The sequence below is a fragment of the Oncorhynchus nerka genome, linkage group LG11 (assembly GCF_034236695.1).
Source record: "Oncorhynchus nerka isolate Pitt River linkage group LG11, Oner_Uvic_2.0, whole genome shotgun sequence".
In the NCBI taxonomy this organism is placed as follows: Eukaryota; Metazoa; Chordata; class Actinopteri; order Salmoniformes; family Salmonidae; genus Oncorhynchus; species Oncorhynchus nerka.
Genome location: NC_088406.1, coordinates 31,529,750 through 31,547,776, shown reverse-complemented (window position 1 = coordinate 31,547,776; position 18,027 = coordinate 31,529,750). Strand labels below are relative to the sequence as shown.

The 18,027-nt window shown below is 43.9% G+C and overlaps 1 protein-coding gene across 2 annotated transcripts; it reads left to right on the top strand.

Annotated features, from left to right (window-relative positions):
* The first annotated feature begins 798 nt into the window (after window positions 1-798).
* LOC115136680 (bromodomain and WD repeat-containing protein 3-like) lies at window positions 799-18,027 on the top strand. 2 transcript variants are annotated; one of them, XM_029672319.2, is made up of 41 exons: window positions 799-1,024; window positions 1,126-1,184; window positions 1,291-1,320; window positions 1,537-1,596; window positions 2,492-2,642; window positions 2,767-2,865; window positions 3,036-3,196; window positions 3,280-3,501; window positions 3,905-4,005; window positions 4,099-4,169; window positions 4,416-4,516; window positions 4,688-4,728; window positions 5,029-5,130; window positions 5,222-5,375; window positions 7,070-7,204; window positions 7,301-7,429; window positions 7,519-7,744; window positions 7,831-8,019; window positions 8,223-8,412; window positions 8,582-8,672; window positions 8,774-8,917; window positions 9,038-9,108; window positions 9,219-9,435; window positions 9,568-9,684; window positions 9,926-10,033; window positions 10,185-10,309; window positions 11,655-11,737; window positions 11,847-11,958; window positions 12,078-12,139; window positions 12,226-12,381; window positions 12,525-12,771; window positions 12,860-12,929; window positions 13,017-13,064; window positions 13,187-13,312; window positions 13,397-13,549; window positions 13,730-13,899; window positions 14,007-14,302; window positions 14,401-14,565; window positions 14,774-15,094; window positions 15,232-15,381; window positions 15,504-18,027. In XM_029672319.2, exons 1-41 carry the CDS (start codon window positions 988-990, stop codon window positions 16,877-16,879), a joined length of 6,666 nt encoding a protein of 2,221 aa, XP_029528179.2. In that variant the 5' UTR covers window positions 799-987; the 3' UTR covers window positions 16,880-18,027. The 2 variants fall into 2 exon arrangements, with proteins under 2 accessions (XP_029528179.2, XP_029528178.2); XM_029672318.2 differs by having other exon boundaries at window positions 15,232-15,387.

The following is an 18,027-nucleotide window of genomic DNA, read 5'->3' as shown; positions in this document are numbered from 1 at the left end:
ACTACTTATAGCATAAATGGCATTTGTTGTACCATAAATACATCGCCTGAAATGGGTAATGTCAGTGACAACTTGCATATTCGAATAGTATCGATAATTTTTTGCGTTTTAACTAACCTCAGCCTAATTATCATAACCTGCTGCGTTTGCTACATTAAGTCTCCTGACCTGCTACGAAAAGTCACTTCTGACAGCGAATTATCCCATCTAGTCAAGACCCCTCAAATGCGAGTGCAGGATGGGATAGACAGACACGACATCCGAGACTAGAACAATATACTGTATTTACATGATGTAAGAAAAGCGGGTCTATCATGTCATATCTCCAGTTTTTGTCAACTACAGTATTTCGCCAATTTGTCAATGCAATTGAAGCCTACTATGCACTGCACGGGCTGATAATGCATTGTTCTCGTCAGCATTGCATGGCCCGTTTGTCTATACACCACACATGTTTTTCTTCAGTTGAGTTATTGAAACAAAGCCTAAGTAGCGAAGCGAAGTAAGTGCACTAAAGACTAATCGCACCGAGTAAAATGAAGGATAATAAAACGTGACAGATTTGTCTCGCTAACACGTGACGTCATCAACAAGACACGACCTTGTCGAAGAAAAGACAACAGTGCGGTCTTTAAACTATAATTCCGCATATAGAAATAGCTTTATTTATATTGATCCAAAGCTTTCGAATGTATTTAAAGATGATATTAGTGCAATTTAGCGGCCGAGCTTCGCTTTGTCTTTGTTGTAGTCGAACAAAATTGTAAGAGTTGTTCCCCACCCCCTATTTCCTCTGCTGTGGCGGAAGTAACTAGTATTGCTGAGGCCTCATCCTTCCAATGGCGACTGAAAACAGGCGGATTAGAAAGCGGGAGCAACCGTGGAGGGGGTCAGAGCAGTGTAACCGAAATTAAATAAATATATCATACTCTCACTAGTCATAAAGTTAGTTTACAATTGTACACCAACCAAATCACGGCTGATTCAATGGCCAAAAGTCGGAATATTTCGCTCCTTGAATCGGGTAAGGCGCATATAGTTGCCTAATTCATTGCTTAAATTATAGATAAAACTTGATTTAATTGATATCCAATTGTGGTACTATTTTCTGCTATTCACTTACAGAGCTATATTACCTAATTTCACGTTTTCTGACAACGGGTCCATGTCGGAGAGCGGCTGAGGTAAATTGGCGTGCCTTATTGACAATTTCTTACTATTCCACATTTTTGGCGAATAGTAAATGAAAGCAGCATATTCGAAACACCTATTTGTTTTAATCAATTGCAGGTTCTAGCGAGCGAACTAGAAGAATATCAGGTGTGTATTCCGGCAGCAGCGGCGTTCTGCAGTCGATGTATGTAGCTAGCGATCCCGATTGGACTGGAACGTAAAACTTGTCTCACTCACGACTTTTAATGCTTCTCTGACCGCCTCACTCGTTTGACATCACACGTTTTTACTAACTAAATTTCTGACAGTGTTTCTAGCATCTTCAGTGTTGTGATTTACACTAATGCGCACCATTTTGGATAGCTTTTACCCTGCAGATTAGACTGGCAAGGACATGAACATCCAAGATCTTACGAAGATTTGGTAAGTCTATAATCAATAGATGTAAACTCATTGTCGAATATCTGTTATTGTTGAATGACAACCACGTTGTGTGTCCATGCTTGGGCCATTTACTCTTTGTTCAATCAGATTTAATCGTTGTTACATTGTTGTTGCATAATAAACAGCTTTTTAACTTTTACCGGTATGTAGGATTACGTATTTTCGTATGTGTCGAAAGCTTGACACTGTAGTATAGAAACAAAATTGATATAGCATTTATAAATATATCTGTTGTACTGCAGATTGGGTGGGGATTCTTGTGGTTCTGGCTACGTCAGGACACCACTGTTGACCAATCCACGCCCTAGAAAGGCTGTCGTTGCGCTATTTTCCTTGTGACCTGTGTTGTGATTCGTCCGTTGATGAATGTGTTTTACATAAAACGTTCTGCCCACAAGGAATGTAGCACACTGGTGGAACGAGATCAGGTGTACATGAAGAACCCTAGTTATGTTTGTTTTTTTTGCCCCTAGAAAAATTAAGAAATGTATATTTTCTTACAATGCCACTGGCTGACAAAGACTTTGATCTAAATAATAAATAGACTTTGGTTGAAGTACTGTAGTTTTGTGATTCCTGGTGTCATCATTGTTTACATTTTTAACATTTTAGTCATTTATCAGATGCGCCAGAGCAATTTACAAGAGCAATTAGGGTTAAGTGCCTTGCTCAAGGGCACAACAGCAGATTTGTCACCTAGTCTGCTCTGGGATTCGAACCAGCGACCTTTCGGTTACTGGCCCAACGCTCTTGACTGCTACCCAACCTACAAATGTTGTGATGGCTTGAGTAACAAAGCATAGATAGTGGTTTAACTTGTAACAATGAAAGCTGGATGAGTCATTCTGCTCATCAACACTGTTTGATCCCCTAGGTTGCATCCAACAGACACATTGCACCTGACCATTTGCTGCAGATCTGTAAGCAGATTGGGCCGATTCTGGACAAAGAGGTGCCATCATGTGTTCCAGGCATACATTCCCTACTGGGAACCGGGAGGCAGTCCTTGCTCAGAACATCAAAAGGTGTTCAACTTTACATGTCTTGTTTGAGCGTGAATTCTAAATGTATACATCAGCAACTATTCTTTCTGGAATTGAATTGTAAAATTAAATTATTAAATTGCCTTTTTATTTCCACCTCTTCCAGATTACGGCAATGTTCGGAGGAAAGGCTCATCATTTGCTACCCTGCACAGAGGGAGACCACCAGAGATGCATTTGACCTGCAGGGATCCTCCAAATCTAGGTTGGTATTCTCTGACACAAGATTGACATTTTCACACATGGTTATTTTCTATTTATGCCGATACTGTAAATGCAATGTGTGCTTATAACTCAACACGTGTTGTTTTCTGTTAACATGATTCTGTTATTATCATGTTTGGACTCTAAATCATAGTGTTTTGTCCATCACAGTGGAGGTGTACAGAGGAAGGGAGCTAACCGGTACTCAACGGTTCAGCGCTGTGAACCCTGTGAGCAACTATCAGCACATGCGGATGCACAGGAGGATTCTGGGTCATCTGTCTGCAGTCTACTGCATCGCTTTTGATCGAACCGGTCTCAGGATTTTCACTGTGAGTCATCATAAAGATCAAGTTCTTGGGGGAAATCATTTTAGGCTCATCACTTTATCTAGCTTATCAAATCTACTTTCAAGGGCTCGGATGACTGCTTGGTGAAAATATGGTCTTCGTTTGACGGGAGGCTGCACTCCACCCTGAGAGGACATTCTGCTGAGATCTCAGACCTGGCTGTCAGCTTTGAGAATACCTTGATGGCAGCTGGCAGCTGTGACAAAACCATCCGAGTGTGGTGCCTTCGTACCTGTGCCCCTATGGCTGTCCTACAGGGGCACAGTGGGTCCATTACCTCCCTACAGGTAGGAGCTTCTATCTTCCTCCAACACCCTTATTATGTTTTTATCTGTCTAATGTTAGCCAGGCAAAGAGTATGTAAGTTAATGCTGTCCACAGTTTTGCAAATGTAGAAAACCATGCAACAGTATAATGTGGTAACTGCACACATCTCTTTTTATCCCATTTTGTACATAATGTTGTGAAATCTGTTGTTAATGTAATGTTTAAAACTGCGTTCATTTTGCTGGACCCCAGGAAGAGTAGCTGAGAGTAGCTGAATGGGGATCAATAAATACAAATGCTTAACCTGGTTTGCCTCAGAAGCTCACATTGGACCACTAGTGTGTTGCTCTCAGTATAGATGTGGGTGCATAAGTCTGTCTATCTGGAACATCATTTAACTGGGTGAATTACATCTGTCCTCAGTTCTCACCATTTGCCAAGGGCTCAAAGAGATACCTGGTGTCCACTGGAACTGATGCAACAATCTGCTTTTGGCAGTGGGATGTCAATAACATAAATTTCAGGTGAGTTTCAATTGCTGGTAATTTGATCAAGATAATAATTGCATCCTGAAAATTACATCATAAGTCTGAAACATTTACACTCTGTTTGTAAAGTGATCGCCCGCAGAAGTTTACAGAGCGACCCAGGCCGGGAGTTCAGATGGTGTGCTCATCATTCAGTCCAGGTAATGATGTCAAGATAGCAGTTGTGTAAAAGAATGCTTTGGATCTTTAAATACATTCCTACAAATTGATCATAGGGTACCTATTATACTCACCATAGCTGATACAATTTTCAACCGATGTATTGATCCAGCTTTTTACCTCACCAACTGTTACAAGTATAAGCTACTCTAACATGGGTATAGAGAGACTCTGAACCAAATTGGGATACATTTATAGTAATTTTTGTGTTTTATAAAACATTTTAGGTGGCATGTTCTTAGCGACGGGAAGTACTGATGATGTCATCAGAATATATTACCTGGGAGTTGGGAACCCTGAAAAAATATCAGAGCTTCATGAACACACGGTAAGATCCCTTGAAGATAAACCATCAAATAGCAGCAAAAAGCTGAAAACAAGAAAATAATGAGTTTCAAAAAAAATAGTTAAATCCATTCAAGCTTTAATTTACAATAAATACAAAAAACGTTGACGTAATATTCTAATCATTGTTGTCAATATATGTTCTCATTTTTAGGACAAGGTCGACAGCATCCAATTTTGCCACTCAGGAGAAAGGTATGATCAATGTGATTAGTTGAAGCACTCACCTTAGCCCAACAGTTTTTTACTTTATAAAATAAGCAATCATGAGGATTGTCTAGAGCAGTGGTTCCCAACCTTTTTCGCTCACTGTATCACTAACTGAGTTTTGCTCTTCCTGGAGTACCCCTGAAGTACCCCCTCATTTGCATTTTACCAGTAAGCCTATGGTCTCATGAGTCTTATCAAGTACCTCTTGTGCATAAGCCAAGTACCCCCAGGGACCCTTGTACCACTGGTCTAGAGTTCATTGTCTTGGTTTGCCTCGTCTCGTAGGTTTGTGAGTGGCAGTCGAGATGGCACAGCACGCATCTGGAGGCTGACTCAGCGTCAGCAGTGGAGGAGCCTTCTTCTCAATATGAACGCCACTCTACCAGGGTAAGGAATGAACAGCTTGACGGCACCATTACATACACCTACACATGCTTGTATCTATGTTTTCCTCCTTTCATATCGACTTTCTCCTCAGCTCGGAACACACAACCAATGAGGAAAGCTTTTTCAAGCCCAAGGTCACCATGGTAGCGTGGGATCGCCATGACAACTCAGTAATCACAGCCGTCAACAACCATATCCTAAAAGTGTGGAACTCCTACACGGGCCAGCTGCTACATATCCTTAAAGTAGGAGCAACCACATTGTCTTACATTCCATTTTCTTGAACATTCTGTTTCACAAAGATAACTGAGGACGTTTTGTATCTGTAACCACTAGTAGTGTAGATTGCCATCCTTCAACTGCAGTGCATTCGGGAAAGTCTTCATGCCCCTTCACTTTTTCCACATTTTGTTACGTTACGGTCTTATTGTAAAATGTATTAAGTCGTCTTTTTCCCCTCAATCTACACACAATACCCCATAATGACAAGGCGAAAACAGGTTTTTAGAAAAAAAAATGCAACTTTATTAAAAACAGATACCTAATGTACATAAGTATTCAGACCCTTTGCTATGAGACTTGAAATTGATCTCAGGTACATCCTGTTTTCATAGATCATCCTTGAGATATTTTGGAAAACTTGATTGGAGAACACCTGTGGTAAATTCAATTGATTGGACATTATTTGGAAAGGCTCACACCTGTCTATATAAGGTCCCACATTTGACAGTGCATGTCAGAGCAAAAACCAAGCCATGTGTTCGAAGGAATTGTCCGTAGAGCTCTGAGACAGGATTGTGTCGAGGCACAGATCTGGGGAAGGGTACCAAAACATTTCTGCAGCATTGAAGGTTCCAAAGAACACAGTGGCCTCCATCATTCTTAAATGGAAGAAGTTCGGAACCACCAAGACTCTTCCTAGAGCTGGCCGCTCAGCCAAACTGAGCAATCTGGTGAGAAGGGCCTTGGTCAGGGAGGTGACCAAGAACCCAATGGTCACTTTGACAGAGCTACAGAGTTCCTCTGTGGAGATGGACATTCCAGAAGGACAACAATCTCTGCAGTACTCCACCAATCAGGCCTTTATAGTAGAAGGCCAGACGGAAGCCACTCCTCAGTAAAAGTCACATGACAGCCTGCTTGGAGTTTGCCAGAACATGATTCTCTCATCTGCGGCAGGGACTGGGAGACTAGTTGGGATCGAGGGAAATATGAACGGAGCAAAGCACAGAGAGATTCTTGAAGAAAACCCGCTCAGGACCTCAGACTGGGGCTAGGTTTCACCTTCCAACAAGACAATGTCCCTAAGCACACAGCCAAGACGATGCAGGAATGGCTTCGGGACAAGTCTTTGAATGTCCTTGATTGGCCCGGACATGAACCCGATCGAACATCTCTGGAGAGACCTGAAAATAGCTGTGCAGCGACGCTCCCCATCCAACCTGATAGCGCTTGAGAGGATCTGCAGAGAAAAGTGGGAGAAACTTCCCAAATACAGGTGTGCCAAGCTTGTAGTGCGCTCAACAAAGTGCTGAGTAAAGGGTCTGAATACTTATGTAAATGTGATATTTCAGTTTATTTGAATACATTTGCAGATATTTCTAAAAACCTGTTTTAGCTTTGTCATTATGGGGTATTGTGTGTAGATTGATGGGGGGGGAATTATTCAACCTATTTTAGAATAAGGCTGCATGTAACAAAATGTGGAAAAAGTGAAGAGGTCTGAATACTTCCGAATGCACTGTATTTGTATATGAAGTAAAGTTCTAGATTCCTTGGTCAAGAGGACATTATAGTTCTACAGTTTTTTCCCCCCTTGTCACTGTAAGCATGCTTTTCAGGAACAGTTACTCAAATATTTTTGGTCAATGACTTGGTAAAATAGCTAAATAGCATCAGACAGTGAGTTGACCTGACAGCTGTGTGATGCTCTGTACAGGGCCATGAGGCTGAGGTGTTTGTCCTGGAGCCTCACCCCTCAGATCCCAGGATCATGCTGTCTGCTGGCCACGACGGAAACGTCTTCATCTGGGACATCGTCCGGGGCACAAAGACACAGCACTACTTCAACATGGTGAGGAGGAGCCACGCACCACAGAAGACTTAACAGTAACATCCATTCTCTCCAACTATGACTAACTCTATCTTGGTTGCTCTGTCTGCCCTACAGATTGAGGGCCAGGGTCATGGTGCTGTTTTTGACTGCAAGTTCACTCCCGATGGCCAGCGCTTTGCCTGCACAGACTCCCACGGCCATCTGGTCATATTCGGCTTTGGGAGCTCCAAGCCATATGAGAAGGTAAGGATGCAGCTCCTACTACATCTATGTATAAGAAAGAGTCTTCTATTCAATGGTTGGAGATTGACTGCCTGTCTGTCTTTGTCCAGCTTCCAGATCAGGTGTTTTTCCACACCGACTATCGGCCACTGATCCGAGACGCCAACGGCTTTGTGTTGGACGAGCAGACCCAGCAGGCACCCCACCTCATGCCCCCTCCCTTCCTGGTGGATGTGGATGGGAACCCCCATCCACCCAGATACCAGCGACTGGTCCCTGGGAGGGAGAACATTGCAGATGAACACCTGGTGCCTCAGCTGGGATATGTCGCCACAAGTATGTTAACTACCTCATTACTTGACTCTCTCAGTCTTCCTGCTTTGACTATGTCAAATTAACTGTGTCCATGTTGTCCAACTCAGGTGATGGGGAGGTGATGGAGCAGGTCATCAGTCAGTTGACCACGGACCACGAGGAGGCAACGGCCAGACGCAGCATTCTGGATGACGCCATCAGGCAGCTGCAGGAGCAGCAGGACAGGCAGAGCAGACCAGGGACACAGGCCCCAGCAGAGGCCCCTGCATTCCCAGCCCCCAGCACCCCACGTAGAGGTACCAAGATAATGTTCCTAGCTCTCTTTTCCTTTCCATAAACTACCATTGCTCTTGGGCATGCTCAAATACTTCACATTCCTACATGTTGATGATTAAGGACTCCATTGGAAATGGAAAATACCCCCTCATCCCTTATGGTTAAATTAATGATTGGGTCCTAGACAAGCAGTCATGTTGTCTTCCCTCCTCTCTGTACCCAGCATCAGTGAATGAGCGAGGTGCAGCTGAGGTGCAGTCGTCCCCTAACGTGGGTCTGCGACGCAGTGGGCAGGTGGAAGGGGTGAGACAGATGCACCAGAATGCCCCTCGCAGCCAGATGGCCACGGAGCGGGACCTGCAGGCCTGGAGACGCAGAGTGGTGGTACCCGAGCTCTCATCCAGCGGGTACAGGTGAGACAGACATCCCTCTATTCTTCAAACAACGGGGGGAGATCATCTGTATAGTTTGTTATAAGACAAAAGGATGTCATTTATAAACAAGTCTACTCCTAAACTGTTAATCTCTACAACATTATTCCTGAAATGCAAGTTGAAATTAAATGTGTAAATGATCTTTTAGTTACCAGGATGACTTCCGAATTACAAAAGGAGAGGAGGAGATTGCCATATACAATGCAAAGAAACGACGTGTGACATATGGCAGTTGTAGAGTAAGTAGACATATTTATTCATTTAAAAATCATGACTGACCACAGGGATTTTAAAATGATACTGACGTCATACCTGCATTTCTGCTTTGCTTCTGCCTCAGGATGATTCTGAAGATGAGGTGCCTTGCATCAAACGAGCACAGTCCCGCAAAAAGCAAAAAGTCTTCCAGCAGAGCAAAGATGGGATTGTGGAAGAATTCATTGAGTTCTCCTGTGAGGAGGGAGAGGAGACTGCAACATCTGAGGTATATTCTACAAACCTGTGTGATAAGAAATATGCTTTTGACATGTCCATTAAAGAATAACAAGCTATTTGGAATATTGGTGAAAGAGGTCAATCTTGCAATCTCCCTCCCCACCTCTAGGACCATGAGATGGACAGCAGTGAACTGGATTCATCCAATGAGGAAGAGGAATGGAAAAGTGACAGTTCAAGGTACAGATAAGCTATTTGCTTCTCTTGATTCCTTGCAAAGGGGTACATGGCGTATGTCATTGTCATTTCGCTTGGCTTAATGTGAACATAACTTATGTTGCCCATGACAGCCACTCGTCCAGTGAGTACTCTGACTGGACAGCAGACGCTGGGATTAACCTGCAGCCCTCCACTCCCGTGTCATCACGGAAACGAGTTCGGCGCCAGCTTAGCAGCTCGGAGGAAGATAACGAGGAGGAAGAGAAGAAGCAGCAAAGTGACGAGGGAGAACGACCTCCTCAGACTAGCAAGCAGAAATCCAAGAAGCCCAAAAGCAAGATGCCCAAGGTTAGCCACTGTACTAACCTGCATATTTTGTTTATGTCAATGCTTGTATCCTGCTCTCGTATGACAAAAAGTAGTTTCACTTCCCTATTGAATATTAAATCAATCTTATGTAATTGTACATGTGTATCACAGTGGCCTAAAGCCAGGCCGTCGATGAACAGAGAAGTGTCCAACGAGTTCAGACCCTCAACGTGGATCACTGATGTCGTTCCCAGGAAGTCTCCCTTCGTTCCCCAGATGGGTGATGAGGTACGTGACTGTCTGGACCATATGGCTTCCCTACTGTTGTGTGCATCTTTGGGGTTGAAATCAGGAGGCTGGTGGGAGGAGCTATAGGTATTGATTAAATGGAACGGTATCAAACATATGGAAACCAATTTTGACCCCGTTCCATTAATTCCATTCCAGCTGTTTCAGTGAGCCTGTCCTCCTATAGCTCCCCCCACCAGCCCCCTCTGGTCTAATTAATGTTACCCTCTCTCTCCCTCAGGTAATCTATTTCCGCCAGGGTCACGAGGCGTATGTGGAGGCAGTGAACAGGAACAGCCTGTACCCCATTAACATGGAGAAACAGCCCTGGAGGAAGATGGAGCTGAGGGTAAGAACATCATATCCACTCTGCTCCAAACTAGGAAATGGATAAATCTGTCTTCTGCCGATGCAGTAGAAAATGGGTTAGTGTGTTGAGAGGGCCAGTGTCTGAAAGGACATTGTTGAAGAGTAACTTGAAATTCTCCTTCTCTCTACAGGACCAAGAGTTTGTTAAAATAACTGGGATCAAGTATGAAGTATGCCCTCCGACACTGTGCCGCCTGAAACTGACGCTCATTGACCATGGCACGGGCAAAATCACAGACAAATCATTTTATGTCAAGTAAATGATGCAACCACTTCAAAGTGTCTAACATACAGTGGGGAGAACAAGTATTTGATACACTGACCATTTTGCAGGTTTTCCTACTTACAAAGCATGTAGAGGTCTGTAATTTTTATCATAGGTACACTTCAACTGTGAGAAACAGAATCTAAAACAAAAATCCAGAAAATCACATTGTATGATTTTTAAGTAATTAATTTGCATTTTATTGCATGACATAAGTATTTGATCACCTACCAACCAGTAAGAATTCCAGCTCTCACAGACCTGTTAGTTTTTCTTTAAGAAGTCCTCCTGTTCTCCACTCATTACTTGTATTAACTGCACCTGTTTGAACTCGTTACTTGTATAAAAGACACCGTCATGGATTAAAATCCTGCAGTGCACGCAAGGTCCCCCTGCTCAAGCCAGCGCATGTCCAGGCCTGTCTGAAGTTTGCCAATGACCATCTGGATGACCCAGAGGAGGAATGGGAGAAGGTCATGTAGTCTGATGAGACAAAAATAGAGCTTTTTGGTCTAAACTCCACTCGCCGTGTTTGGAGGAAGAAGAAGGATGAGTACAACCCCAAGAACACCATCCCAACCATGAAGCATGGAGGTGGAAACATCATTTTTTGGGGATGCTTTTCTGCAAAGGGAACAGGACGACTGCACTGTATTGAGGGGAGGATGGATGGGGCCATGTATCGCGAGATCTTGGCCAACAACCTCCTTCCCTCAGTGAGAGCATTGAAGATGGGTCGTGGCTGGGTCTTCCAGCATGACAACGACCCGAAACACACAGCCAGGGCAACTAAGGAGTGGCTCCGTAAGAAGCATCTCAAGGTCCTGGAGTGGCCTAGCCAGTCTCCAGACCTGAATCCAATAGAAAATCTTTGGAGGGAGCTGAAAGTCCGTATTGCCCAGCGACAGCCCCGAAACCTGAAGGATCTGGAGAAGGTCTGTATGGAGGAGTGGGCCAAAATCCCTGCTGCAGTGTGTGCAAACCTGGTCAAGAACTACAGGAAACGTATGATCTCTGTAATTGCAAACAAAGGTTTCTGTACCAAATATTAAGTTCTGCTTTTCTGATGTATCAAATACTTATGTCATGCAATAAAATGAAAATTAATTACTTAATCATACAACGTGATATTCTGAATTTTTGTTTTAGATTCTGTTTCTCACAGTTGAAGTGTACCTATGATAAAAATTACAGACCTCTACATGCTTTGTAAGTAGGAAAACCTGCAAATTCGGCAAGTGTATCAAATACTTGTTCTCCCCACTGTACATGTACGTTTTTACAGACATTACCAGAGACATTTGGTAACTTTGGGCTTCTGTACGCCTCCCCTCAGGTACCATGACATGCCGGATGTGATTGACTTCCTCGTGCTTCGGCAGAGTTATGACGAAGCACGCAGTAGAGTCTGGCAGCCAAGTAAGTTAACTACTCAAGGTAGAGTAATGCGTGAGATGAATGGGTCAACATTTCGAAGCAATATTTTCTGCATTTCCCCCATCTAAAATGGTATTATTCCTCACTGCAGATGACAGATTCCGGTCTGTAATAGATGATGCCTGGTGGTTTGGGATCATTGTTTGTCAGGAGCCATACCAGCTTGAATATCCGGACAGTCATTTCCAGTGCTTCAAAGTCAGGTGAGAATGTATGATTGGGTCTGCGTTGTAGGAAACCAGTCAAAATGGTCTCGCAACGGTTGATGCCTTCTGCGGTGGATTGCATGCTTCTAACCTGCTTGGTTTTGCTTTGTTGCCAGATGGGACAATGGCGAAATGGAGAAGCTAAGTCCTTGGGATGTGGAAGCTATTCCAGAGGATGGTAATTTAACAGACTCTGTTGTTGGAAATGTTTCATTCTAGGACAGATGTACTGTATGGTAACAATGGTGTGTATGTGCTCTTCAGCCCAGCAACCTGAGTGTGTAGGTGGAGGGGCTCCAGTGACAGCAGAGGAGATGAGAGAGGTCATGTATAAACCCCAGACAGGAGAGTGGGGTGAGAGGAGTAGAGACAACGAGTGTGAACGCATCATAGCAGGCATTGAGCAACTCATCACCGTCGGTAAGAACACTCACCTCACCACTGCATTTTGGTACTATTTCCTCCTCAGCAGACCTCGGATTGTATACCATTCCTAGATGGGCTAGTGAGGTTTTGAATTTCAAATTCACAGTACTTCTGATTTTGTTATTTTTTATTTACAGATATTGTAGCCCCATTTTCTGGCCCGGTGGACATAGTTCAGTACCCAACCTACTGCACTGTGATAGCCTTCCCTACAGACCTGAGCACCATCAGACTGAGACTTATAAATAGGTTCTACAGGCGACTGTCCTCTTTAGTTTGGGATGCCAGATACATTGTGCACAACGCCCGGACCTTCAATGAGCCAAGGAGCAAGATAGCCCATTCAGCAAAACTTATCACAGATGTCCTGCTAAAATTTATCAAGTGAGTTGTCCAAGTGTTATTGAGCTTTAACTTATACAGATAAACGTATCTGTATTTACCAACTTCTGTTGCTTTTTTATTTCCTCAGTCGACCTAGCTGTACAGATATTATGGAGATCTACAGTGCTATTGAAGACATGGACTATACGGATGACGGGGTAAATCAGGGTTGATCATCAAATCATTCATACCTTGCTGTGTAACTTTTGGGTTGAACTGATATTAATTTGAATGTCCATTTCCAGGACCTGGAAGAGGCACCAGGCCCCTCTTCTGGACACAGACTGCGCCAGGTAAGTAATGAATGATGATGTAAAAACCAGAACATCTTTCTCTTAAAATCAGCAATAAAAATTTAGGGAAGTGGCTGGGATGTTGTCTTTATATCTTATGTATGAGTCTCCCTTCACCCCAGCGCTCTGTGGAGACTGTACCTGACCAGGACTCCTGGAAGGGGCAGTGCAAGCGCCTGATGAACTATGTCTTTGAGTGTGAGGACTCCGAGCCCTTCAGAAAGCCTGTGGATCCTACCTCTTACCCAGTAAGAGAACACAGAGTTCTACTGTAATAATGACTCTGGCTTTGACAGAACTGTTGATCTAATGTGGCTCATGTCTGTTTGCAGGACTACCTTAGCATCATTGACACTCCCATGGACTTTGGGACTGTGAAGGGGACCCTTGAGGAGGACCGCTATGAAAACCCCATGGAGCTCTGCAAAGACATACGTCTGATATTTGCCAATGCTAAAGCCTTCACGCCAAACAAACGCTCAAAGGTATTTCCGCTCTTGCATTTCCAAACCATACAAGCAATTCCAGTGTAAGAAATTCAGCACTCTTCTATTGAGTTGATCTTCATTTGACATTGATGACAATCCAGAGCCTGACCAATCTAGGTACTAGGACCGGATGCCAAGTTGCTGTGCTCTACAGATTTTTATCTCCTCTGTCCCCAGATCTACAGTATGACTTTGCGGCTCTCTGCATTCTTTGAAGAGCGAATCAGAACAATCATATCGCAATACAAAACTGCCGTCAAGAGCAGCGAGAAGCTCCGCCGCAGCCAGAGGTTCCGGAAGAAGCTTCAGCACCACGAGTCTACTGTACCCAGCACTAACACCACAAGGTAGGCCTCACTTCTACTGCCCACAGACCTCATTGGGCTTAAGGAAATGTACTTGTGTGGTCCACAGGACCTACAGCACTACTAATGATATTGTTCTTTCCCTTCAGCCAAAAGAGGGCTGCTCTAAAAACTCAGGAAAAAGTGGAAGTGGCGTCAACGACTAAATCTACCTCAGCCAAAGTGTCTGCTACCGAGAGAACCAGGAGAAGGAACCAAAGCAGTGACAGCTCAGGCCACAGCTCTTCTGAAGCCTCCTCAGGGTCAGACTCTGAGATTGAGAGTGAGTTATCTATGAGTGACTCTGAAGAGGAGAAACGCCCGGGGTCCTCACGGCACCATCACAGCAGAGAGACCAGGGGAACCAGAAGAGTCACCAGGAACAAGGGGGCAAAGAAGAAAAAAAGTTAGGATTTCACATAAATCTGGTAGAAGGCAGTTTGCAAGACATCCCTTAGTCTCTGTCCCTCTAATAAAATCCCTGTTTTTGACGTTTTATTTCAGTTGCCGAGAGCGAGGAAGAGTCCTCCAATGAGGGGGAGGAGAGTGAGGACGGTGGGAAGTTGTCAAACTCTTTGTCTCGTCAATTCCCAATTAGGACCAGCAGCAGGAGCACCAGGCTGACCAGGAACAATGCTGTTGCCCATAGGAAACGCACCAAACAGCCAGGTAAACACCATCACACCATAGAGCAGGGAAAAGGAGAGGTAACTAGAGCAGGGAGTGGTCAGGCAAATGCCCTTACAGATGAAGAAAAATGCACAGACAACTGTCCTTATGGTTAAAGGTCTGAACTGCCTGTGGGAGCAGATATTTGTTTTGTTATTATATGATTATTAGCCATTTAAAATGTTGTTGCTGCTCTGTGTGTGTCCAGAGAGGGGTGCCCAGATGAATGGTCACAGCAGAAAATCTGGGCGAGAGAGACTGCTAAGCAGCGAATCTGAGAGATCACCATCCCAGGGTACAGACACTTACAGGGAGGAGAATGTGGGCCGCAGGACAATGAAAAGGAAGACTGCCAGAGCGGCCGTCAACAAGATGAAGCTTCTGGAAGCCTCTGAGGAAAACTATGGTTCAGCCTCTGAGGAAGAGGATAAACAAAGGAGGAAAAGCAGCCGCCATGCGACCCGAGTCAGCAAACGCACTACCGTGATCCAGAGCAGCTCTGAATCCGAGGAGCAGTCATCAGCACAGAGTGAGCACACAGTCAGCTTAGACTGGTTTGGATCAACTTTTATTGTTCATGGATCTACTGTACCAGAGCCACAAAAGGGTGCATTCATTGAAAAAACATTTAACACTGTTGGGTAACATACGCTTTCTTTCCCCTAGGTTCTAAAAAAGACAAGGATTCATTGGGTGATTGGAAGAACAATGAGGACAGTATTGAGAGTGAAGCTTCATCCTCTCGTTGTCATCAGAATGGAGAGAGTAAGAACTCCAGCAGCCGCAGAACGACCAGACAAGCTGCAGAGACTGGTGGTAAGGGTAAGAGCTACAGGCATACTGTAGATGCTTTCAGTCATGGCTACTTTCTCTGCCTTATCTCCAAGTTCAGTCATTTGTTGCTGTAGTGTTAATGTTTGTATTTATCTCTATTTCAGATGATTTGTCTCATGTAAATGGGCACAGCACAAAACATGACAGTACTTCTGAGGAGGAGAGCTCTGCTGGTGAAGAAGAGGAAGAAACTGTTGAGTCTCAGAAGTCCTCCAGAAGCTTGACAACCGCTGCAGTGAGTAAAATTAGAACTTGCATTACCAGTTATATGGCGGAAGAGAAGTCTGGCTCCAGAAAGAGACGGCACAAACCTCTGGCAAGCTCTGACGAGGAATACCGAGAACACTATACTCAAAAGCACCCTCACCAAAATGGGAGGAAGGTGGAGAAAGAACATGCTGAAGGCTCTGAGAAAAATAGTAAATTGCATTCAAAAAGCCAAGAACAAACATCTGCCTCAACCCATAAACAGGATGTCCCCGAATCAGAGGAACTCAGTGACACTCCAAAGAGATCAAGCTCTCACAAAAAAAGAGTGAGGTCTGAGGAGGAGGAAGAGGACAGCAACCACTCAGATAATGAATCTAAGGGAGAATCCAATAAACGTCAGTTGCGAAACCACAACAAACCCAAAAGACAGAGTCACAATGACTCTGTTTCAGAGAGCGAGGAGGAAGTTGTACCCAACAGGAGAGCAAGGAGAAAACAACTGCATGCTTCCTCAGAGGAAGAATCTGATGGGAAGGAGAAGCATAGCCCTAGCAGGCGGCCTTGCCTTCGAGCCCAACCAAAAAAGAAATATATCAATGAAGACTCTGAGGAGGACTTGAACTCAGAGATGCAAGGCAGTTGTAAGAATGGGAATAGCAATGCTGTTTCAGATAAAGTACATCAACACAACCGAAAAGCTTCCCCAGCTACTACAAAACAGTCTTCTTCCAAGAGAAAATGCATTTACACCTCAGACTCTTCAGACAACCCTGATGAAAAGAAACGGTGCATGCCCATGGCTAAGAGCTACTGCGAAGATGAGGGCGAGAGGGAAACAAAAAGATCCAACTACAAGTATCCCAAGAAGGAATCTAGATCCAAGTCTGAACCTGAGGACTGTAGTAGTCAGGAAGACACCTCTTCCCACCAAGGGTCAGAGGAGGAGGTTGAGTGTCCAAGGGGGAAGAGACGTTTGGAGCAACACAAAGGCAAGCGAAAGGAACGCTGCAGCAGCAGTGCCCACAGTTCTGCCTCTGAAAGCGAGGAGGACGAAGAGTCCTCTGCCAGCTCAGGGACCCAGAGCAGTCCAAAGAGAAAAAAACACAACAGGAGGGTCAGCGACAAGGGTGCCGCCCGACAACACCGGAGGGACCCCTCTGAGGCAGACAGTGACCAGTCATATGCAGAATTCCAGAGAGGAGAGTGTGGAACGCGTATCAAGACCCGAAACCGTGGCAAACGAACGGTGACATATCACGACAGCGAATGAAGGCATAGCCAGAGAGACTAACTGGAGACCTTGAAGACACTTGATCGCCACATTAAAGGTAGTAGCTAGCACTGGAGCTTTTTCAAGAGAAATGCTGTGAATCTGTTTCATTCAGGGATATTTATATTTTCTATGGAAAAAAAGAGTAGTTTTATAAAATATAGCGCAAACCACCTCCCATTCTGCTTTTGTGATTTGGCCAGCTAAATAACTGTTCGGGGGAGCATTGTCAGCTTGGGTGCTATCTTAATATACCTCTGTTTAATCAAGCATATTTTGCTGGCTTGCACTAAGAAACACACTGTAAAGAGGTATTTCATACACTAGTTTCACATTAGGAACTCAGGGGTCAACTAAGTTTACTGTAGTCTCAGCCATTCAGTCTTGGGAGCTAGAGTAGGTAGGGACAATAAACATTTCCAGGATGGCGGTTTCAGTCCAAGCACACTTACTGAGACAACTAATCCACTTCACCCTCCTTTGACTTCAAGTCCTTTGTAAATCCACATGAATTATCCTTTACTGTATTTTGAGTTGCTGACTTGTTTATGAGCCAAAATGTACAAATCTGAATTCCTAGTCGTCGTCGTCCCCTCCCCCCTTTGTTTTAAATTTTTTTTTTTTTTTTTGGGGGGGGGGTGAATTCTAGTCATGGAATGAGGTGTAAAATATATGGGATTGACAATGGCATCTTTTGAAAGGTTTATGATGATCACTCTGTAGCAAATGATTGCTTGTTTAAATTTGAGCATTAATTTCATTTTTATGTCATTACAATGCATTGTCTTGCCACATGTCACAAATTGGTACCCTTTTGCCAAGTACAGGAAACCAAAAAGTACTTATTGCAAAATACTGTGATTTCTCATATTGGGAAGACATTCTAGTGTTATGTACTCTCAGTATTACATTTATTTTCGGAGAGAACTTAACTGCATTTAACTTTTTACCAGTCACAATATAGTTATGTGTTGCGGCGGTCTTGAACTGTAATTGCATTGACATGTTTGCTAAATATTTTTCATACACTTTGATACAAACAGATTTCATAGAAAAATGTTACTGGTACCCATATGGTTGTGGAGTACAAGAGGGCTGTTTTTTTTCTTCTGTTTTTTTCTCGGTAATAAAGACAAATTCAAGGCTCA